The sequence below is a fragment of the Bicyclus anynana genome, chromosome 15 (genome assembly GCF_947172395.1).
Source record: "Bicyclus anynana chromosome 15, ilBicAnyn1.1, whole genome shotgun sequence".
Taxonomy (NCBI): Eukaryota; Metazoa; Arthropoda; class Insecta; order Lepidoptera; family Nymphalidae; genus Bicyclus; species Bicyclus anynana.
The window spans coordinates 14,759,666-14,767,925 of NC_069097.1; the positions used below are offsets into that span (position 1 = coordinate 14,759,666).

The following is an 8,260-nucleotide window of genomic DNA, read 5'->3' on the forward strand; positions in this document are numbered from 1 at the left end:
CGAGCGCCCCCGAAATCGTGGGTTAATGAAACCACGTCCGAGTGACGTCAGATATCGGGGATCTCGTCTTCGCCGACGAAGACGATGTGTAGCTTGTGTTTGTGTTGCCTGGAAAGCATTGTCATCGTCAGGACTTAGATCTATAATAATCGGCGTGGGGATCGGGGGTGTAGTTGCAAGCCTCAATCACTAGTTGGTTGAGGCTTTCAGAGTTGTAGAGAGCGTAGGACATTATTAGGTGGATAAAGAACTGACCTTGGAGCGAAGAGATAATTTGCTTTGAGCGTAAATCATAGGGTAGATACGACCCATCACATAAGCAGCTCTTTTTATGGCTTTCTGTATGTGAATTGCGAAGCTCATGCGGGTATCAAAGCTCACACCTAGGTATTTGGCAGTACGTTGCCAGGGGATGGATGCTCCATATAAGGAGACCTATTTTAAATCGAAATAATACCGCGCAATTGCCCTTGAGAAGAGTACTGTTGCACTCTTCTCTGGGTTTACCTCCACCAACCTCCATTTGCGAAACTACTTTGCTTATGTACTCTTTGCGAAGTGTTTTACCGCTTTCTGGAGGCGGGCTATTATGGATCGACAGTAAGGGTGCGTCACAAACAGTGCGGTGTCTCCCGCGAACAGCGCGACGTGCACGCCTGGATAGTTGATGGGTATTTCACTCGTAAAGAGTGATTATAGACGCGGGGAGAGCACTAAGGGACGCCCGCTCGAATTGAATCGGAAACGAGAGAGTGCCGTCTAGGCGGTATCGAAAGGTGCGATTTGACAGATAATTATGAAGCAATCGGACTAGTGTATATAAAAAATAATTGTATCATGGTTTACCCGTTTGAAAACGACGTATGTATGAATGATTAGCTTTGGGATAATTTGAGGTTTTATATTGAGTAGATAACGAAATGGCAGTAGAAAAAGTAAATATATACTTCAAATACTTAACCAATCTTTGGTTTTTAGGATGAAATTTGACTTTGAAATGAAATAAACTACTTACTCTCATTATGATCCAAAATTGGGTGGTCTTCTTCGCTTGTAGGTGTTGATTTTACCTCTAAAATTAAAATATTCATAAAATAATTTACTTACAAACATTCCTTACTTATCAAGCAACCCATTCATTTTGAATATTGCACAATTAGTAGTTTTAGTAATTATAATGGCAGTATTCCGAAATATATAAAAAAATTTGTTTATTTTTCTATACTCCATAACTTTGTTTTTCCAAAAGAAAAGAAGACAACGTGTAACTAAGGAAGTAAGTGTAAATTTTGTTACAACTATCACTTACCAGTTTTCGTAGCTTTGATAAGTCTAGCGGAACTGTTTCCAAGGTTTAAGTCCAGACAGTATGAGGATACGCTTTCTACCAGTCTAGTATTACATTCCTCCGCTGTAAAAAATGCAATCCATATAACTGCCGAAGTTTTTTAATTATACTTTAGTAACTGAGTTGCTTGTGCTTTCTCAACTAGTGGTTCTCTTTCCTTTCTAAGGAAAATATTGGACAGGCTTTAGGCTTTAAGAGAGACTTAATATTAACCATATTAAATCCTGTTGTAGGGAGCCATTGGAGGCTAGCGGCTCGAGACAGTTGTGTTTAGAAGTCCCTACGAGAGGCCTATGTGCAGTAAACGTACATCGGCTGTTAATGGCGGTTCGGGCTATGAGATACTGAGTTTTCTGTCTTCTAATAAATTTTTAGTTAAAATTCTCAGCCCAGAGTTGGGAAGTTAGTGGTGTTACACCCCTGTACTTTGGAGAGGATGTTTTACCTTCAGTACTCTCTCCTTGAAGGAGGAATAGTCCAGTAATGGGCCGTTAAAATAGACTGATAATGATGACGATTTTCGCGAATTGTGATCAGGACCTTTTTTTGAGGATTGCCTCAGACCAATTACCTTCTATAGCACCTGCCTCGTTAGAGGTTATCCCTCTGTCAAAACTATATGATCATGATCTAACGTGTTCATACAAACTGCATCTAAAGAATGGATGTTTCATTGTGTTAAAATAACACGTGTTTGAAAACCGATTTAAAATTTCACAGGACACAGGATATATTTATTGGTGTTAAATATTTTCAATGTCTGAGTTTACCACGTCTTCCTCAAAAAACGACGGACGACAATTTTGTTAGTGAATTTGATTGTGTGTGCTTCACCCTCTTCCACCACCTTATATTGGACTACAATAGAAGGTGGTGGAAGAGGGTGAAGCCAATTGTGAGCCCTTATCGGTTTTAAACTTACCCGACGGTGCATCATTGGAGTCACTGTCCCGCCTCAGCTGTATGGGACGATACAGCGCGTAGTCAGCAAATTGAACCGGTTCAGTCATTCGCTCCATATACCCGTTGCTCAACAAACTCTGGCATAGGATCATGGCTTGGGCCCTGTTTTTGGTATTTCGGAAATAAACACTATATGTAAGGGATCCATCCAAAATGTTTTTGCTGTTTGTTGTCATGTTTTATTTATTGTGTGTTTACAATTAGCTGTCTATGGCATGTTGGATGGATTTCTAAAGTTCTCGTGGGAATTCGCGCTTACAACTTTACAAACTCACAATCTTTACCTCTTTATAATATTAGTATAGAAGTATAGATTTATTTACATACATAACTGACTGTTATTTGACGTACGCGAACAGAAAAAATTAAAAAAAAATTAAAACCCCCGAACAATCAAAGTCTGGCTAGCTATATGATCATGATATAATCAAATCTGGCTGTATTAACGACTTTTGTTCAAATTATTCCTCATTTGGGGATTTACACATTTTGATTAATTCACAGTTAAGATGCTAATTCAGAGTATCTGATAACTCTATAAAAGACGCGTCAAAATCCATCCGTTTGCTTAATTCCACAACCACACAAATACATTCAGCGACAAAATACAGTGAAATAGTAGTAGATTTTAAAAGTATTCCAGAGCTCTCACGAATACAGAACAAATGACTAGGTTTCCAGATAGGATAAAGTTATCAGATAAAAATGTAATCTAGCCGATGTTTTCATCCAGGAATTATCAGTGAGCGATAAAAATCTGGACTCACCTGGTTTTTTGCGAAGTGTTCTCCATGATCCACTGCATGATGTCGTGCCCGCGCCATACGCTGTTGTAACTCATGAGGCGATATCTGAAATCAATAGGCTAGTTGACACTTTTTTTTAAACGGTCTTAAATTGTTCATTATCGTTCTACTAGTTAAAAAATCATATTTTTTTTGAGACGTGATCACATGAAAATTTTAGTTTTTAAATATGTTTTTGACAATACGAGCGAAAACGCTCTGTTTCAGTCTTATACCTAAGTATATCATACACATTTTTAGGTATTTTCTTTTATAGAGTACAATGCCCTAACCGTTTTGTACAATTTGTACCTATAATAGCTGCCCTAGTCAAAAGCCTTGTTGCAAGTTCCTCGATTACGGGTGATATTAACATTAATTATTTATGTTATTGTGGAAAGGAGCTATAGGTACGAAGTTGTTGCAACAGTGATGGTATAAATAAGAGGATATTTGATGACTTGAGCTATTTCTTAGGCAGCGTGGACACCGTCACGCTGCTAGTGATTATCTGCAAGAATGTCTTGTTGCAATTATTAATGTTTTATGTTGTAATTATTGAAAATGGAGAACAGTCGGGCAGGGGAGTTGAGTGTCAATGTATTCTAAAGAAATCCTACTAATCCTTAAACCTACACCCAAGGCCACAAGTCCTGGAATCTGCTCGAGGTGTTTCCTCTACCACAAAATAATAATACAATCACTGTTACTGCTCCCCATCACGTTATATTTCAGCAGTCGCGGTCGCGGTTTTTGTTCTGTTGTGCTCTGTAATGCCTGCCCTAGTCAAGACCCTTGTGCAAGCTGCGTAATCACCTGTGATGCTTTGTGGGCACCGCGTCGTACAGCTGTCTGAACACGTCGTGCAGAGCCTCCTTGGTGGAGGCGCGCACTTCGCACGGCTCGTGCTCGCGGGAGAACATGAAGTCGCGGTTTTTGTTCTGCTGTGCTCTGTTGTCTGGAAACTTTACCTGGTGACCAATTTGATTTCTATAAAATTTGTAATTAATATAAGCGATATTTGAGAGAGACGAATATCTTAGCATTCCATGGATTCACCGGTGCAGGTGCCGGGTCCATCGCGTGGTAGAGAGAAAAACACCGAGCAAAGTCCAGGACTTGTGACTACTGGATGTAGGGTTAAGGAATTCCTTGACAATCGATCAACACTCCCCTTCTCTGCTCGTGTTGTTCTCCCTACTGATCCAAATTTGGTAAGATACTATTAGAGCCTGATTAAATATGACTAATATTCCTGTATTTATATAATTTGTTTAAATCATCAATCAATCAATCAATTTATTTATTTACAGATACAGGTGGTAGGTGATGCAAATGGTAAATATATATTGCCTATTTGGCATGCAAATTACTTTCTATTTAATTTTTTTAATAAATAATTTGATTAATAAATTAGGTATCATTTAAAATTACATCATCATCATCAGCCATTATGCATCCACTGTTGGACATAGGCCTCTTTCAAGCAGCACCATCCTGCTCTATTTTTGGCTTTGCCAGCCACCTTCGGGAGGTCGTCGCTTCACCTAGTGGGGGGGAGGGTTTTTTTTTGCGTGCGCCCTACACTCCGCTTACCGTGACGTCACCACTCAAGGACCTCTAGTTCAGACTAGTATTTTATTCGAGTACAAACAATTTTCGGATTTACCGGCAAAAAATCGTTCGTACTCGACTAAAATACTAGTCTGAACTAGGCCTGAGAGCTATGTCGGTTACTTTCGTTGTTTGTCAAATCACTTCGATTTTTATCCCTCAAAGTTTCCAAGCATAGCTCTTTCTATACTCCATAGCACGACTTGGAGTTTGTAGACTAGCCTCGCTGTCAGTATCCATGTTTTGGCACCGTAAGTTTTGACAGGTAGAACGCACTGTTCAATAACTTTCGTCTTTAAACAGTATGGGAGTTACAGATCTTGATCACGTGACCTGTCGTTAGTCGTTGCCACTTGGCTAGGGGGGATACATACAAATTCAAATTCAAATTCAAAATTCATTTATTTCAAGTAGGCTCAGTTACATCGCCATACAGATCGTCATACGCTTTATGGCGTGTTGCTGGGATCCAATGTTCGCTGTGCGATGAACACACCTCTGCATCTAAGCATAACATGTATCGGTGTTTCGAAGAGAATATTAATCTCCCTTGATTTTCGTTGATACACGCATACCTTTTTTTTTTTTCGTAGGGGGAAAATCCTCATAGACACCCATGTTGGGTAGTGCCGGACTCTTACCGGCTAAAAACCTCTGCTACCTTCTAGACGATACACGCATACCTGCAAACTCTCCTGCAGACTCCGCAGGTCGGGCGAGATGTCGCCCGTCATGTCGTTCTCGCGCAAGTACGTCAACACCACATTGCAGCAATACGTGCAGACCCGCAGACCTCCAGCGCAACCAAATATCTGACCTGGGGGTACAAATATTCAAAAATAATTCGATAAACCCTTAACGTAGTCAGCGTCATCATGATTAACAACTCATATTCGGCTCACAGTTCATCACGAGTCTCTGCTCAGAATAATAAAAAATTGTTTGGAAACCTCTGGTATAGTGTATACCCTATTTAAAATCTATGCTGCACGTATGCACGCCACTACTAGTAAGCACTAACAACATATCTTTTGTAAAAAAACATTTTTTCAGCAAATAACGGCGGAGTTGTCCCAGTGCCCACTCCCAGCTCTTTTGTCCCAACGCAAAGAGAGAGTTATATTTCCGGTTGCGCCGCTATTGGCATTTGTTTATCTTGTCTCTCGTCCCGCGGTGTTATGTTGTGGTGCATATTAAAGGCTCAAGTATGAAAATACTAAAAATAATATTTAAATAATCAGTTTGGAAGTTGGTGATGTTACATACTCGGAGAGCATGTTAAGACATTGGTCCTGGTCATCATTATTAACATCATTATTAACATCATCGCAGAGCAAAGCACGAGTGTCCTCTCAGAATGAGTGGTTTTACGCTTATAGTCCACTACGCTGACCCAATGCGGATTGGCAGACTTCACACCTGACGAGACTGGGACAAGATTCAAACATACGCCCTTCGAACTGAAGGCAGAGGTCTTATCCCCTGGTCTCATGGCTCTAACATCTGATAGTGGTTGTTAATGATTTAAACCTAAACCCGCCAACCCATATTGGAGCAGGGTGGTTCTAAGCTTCATATCCCCTCTCCTATGAGGAGGGAGACCTGCCCTTGTAGTGGCAGTTAGGCTGAAAATACTGAAAACATAATATTTTACCAGGCACACGTTGGCTGCAACATCGTGAACAGAATATCTGTCCGCACACTCGGCAATGGTGCTTGCGTCTCAACGCACTGAACCGGGCGGCACATTCGTAGCACTCCCGCGATATGTCATCAGGCATCCAGTAGCGAGCTAGCTCAGTATCTGCATACTTTGTGCCTCCCTGACAACAAATGAATGGGGTATCATCGTTATTAACAACCCATATTCGGCCGTGGTATGCGCGTTGGATTTTCAAAACAGAGGTCCTGGGTTCGATCCTCGGCTGGACAGATTGAGATTTTCTTAATTGGTCTAGGTCTGGCTGATGGGAGGCTTTGGCTTTTGCGTTCCGGTACAATGCCATGTAGAAACCGAAAGGGGAGTGGATTTTTATCCTCCTCCTAACAAGTTAGCCCGCTTTCATCTTAGACTGCATCATCACTTACAATCAGGTGAGATTGTAGTCAAGGGCTAACTTGTTAAGAATAAAAAAAAATGCTTTTGTGCATTGCATAGACATTTTTGACATGTGGTGTTGGAAAAGAATTCTCCGTATTCCAAGGACAGTGCACAGAACCAACGCATTGGTGTTGAAAAAAATCAATATCTCAAAGAGACTATACATAACCTGTCTTTGGGAGGATTTTCGAGTACTTCGGCCACATGGCTAGAAGAGAAGAGAACAACTTAGAGAACACTTGTGATCACTAGCAAAGTGGAAGGAAAGAGACCTCCAGGATGTAACCTGATGTGTTGGTCAGACCAACTCCGTACCACTTACACACACCACCAAGGTACACAAGGCTCTGCAATTCGCAAAAAGCGGAGCCACATCCAACATCATCAAAAAAACAAGCTACTGTCAGGTGTCACAACCATCAATAATGAGGAGTATGACGCAAAGAGGAACTATACATATGTATAACTGAATACTTAATTTTTTTCAATTTCAATTTTGCTGTTCAAGTTAAATAACTAAATAAATTCTAGATGTTATTTATATCATAAATAACATCTAGAATTGATTTAGTTAATTTAGTACATAGAACATTTATTCATAATAATAATAATATCAGATTCAAATTATGCTTCATTTTTTTATTTATATTTTATTCTATTATTGTTTGCCTATAAAATGTAATTCAAAATAATTATATCAACTATACCTAATTATTCCAAACATACAACCTTCACTTCATAATAATCGAATTAATTTTCATTATGTTAATTATAATTAATATCACGTGTGAAATGACAGTGAATAATACCCTCATATTTATTTATTTTTTGTTGGCAAACAGTACACATTGAGTAGGGCTCTAGTATAGATTATAACATCCAGGTTTTCCCAATAGTTTATAAAGTAAGGATTTTACAAGGTAAGCAGTTAATTTTAAGCTGTATAAAATACCAAATATCCTATAAAACAATCAAAATGTCTCACCCCCGAACTTAAAGCAGCCAAACCACTGATTCTCCTTAGAACATTTGGCAAACTCCTTCCTTCGTACTCCACCACATAATTCCCAGTTTCCGTTCTAGAATCGTCGAAGTCCTTACTCTGATCATCAACGAAGTCATCAGCTTTCTCCTCATCAGCTTTATCCTGACTTTCACCAGGTTCATTCGGGGTAAAAATTGGAAATTTCCACAATTTGTTCAAAAAAGTTGTTACACCACTCTGACTTGACTCGGACTCGAAACGAGGAAATTCCGTGAGTTGAGAAGTATCGTACTTCTCCATGATTGAGAAAATACAATGCTTATGGCAAAAAAATAATGATTCTCATAAGAAATCGGAAATTAGATCTATTGTGTTTTTTGTTATGATCACCTGACAACTGAAGTCTGAAATTAGTCACAGTCACAGATGACTGCTAATGTCAAAGTCATCACGCGGAATTTCCG

General features: G+C 39.5%; 1 protein-coding gene across 1 annotated transcript in view; it reads right to left on the minus strand.

The window, feature by feature from the left end:
* The window catches only part of LOC112053434 (putative 1-phosphatidylinositol 3-phosphate 5-kinase), a 34,050-nt gene extending 25,831 nt beyond the window's left edge, over window positions 1-8,219 (minus strand). The window contains exons 1-8 of the mRNA XM_052885832.1: window positions 7,797-8,219; window positions 6,365-6,533; window positions 5,394-5,527; window positions 3,913-4,067; window positions 3,079-3,162; window positions 2,271-2,413; window positions 1,310-1,411; window positions 1,016-1,072 (exon numbers count right to left, since the gene is read on the minus strand). Of these exons, the coding sequence (XP_052741792.1) occupies window positions 1,016-1,072; window positions 1,310-1,411; window positions 2,271-2,413; window positions 3,079-3,162; window positions 3,913-4,067; window positions 5,394-5,527; window positions 6,365-6,533; window positions 7,797-8,096 (1,144 nt within the window). The 5' untranslated portion in view covers window positions 8,097-8,219. The remainder of the gene's footprint in view (window positions 1-1,015; window positions 1,073-1,309; window positions 1,412-2,270; window positions 2,414-3,078; window positions 3,163-3,912; window positions 4,068-5,393; window positions 5,528-6,364; window positions 6,534-7,796) is intronic.
* Window positions 8,220-8,260: the final 41 nt, after the last annotated feature.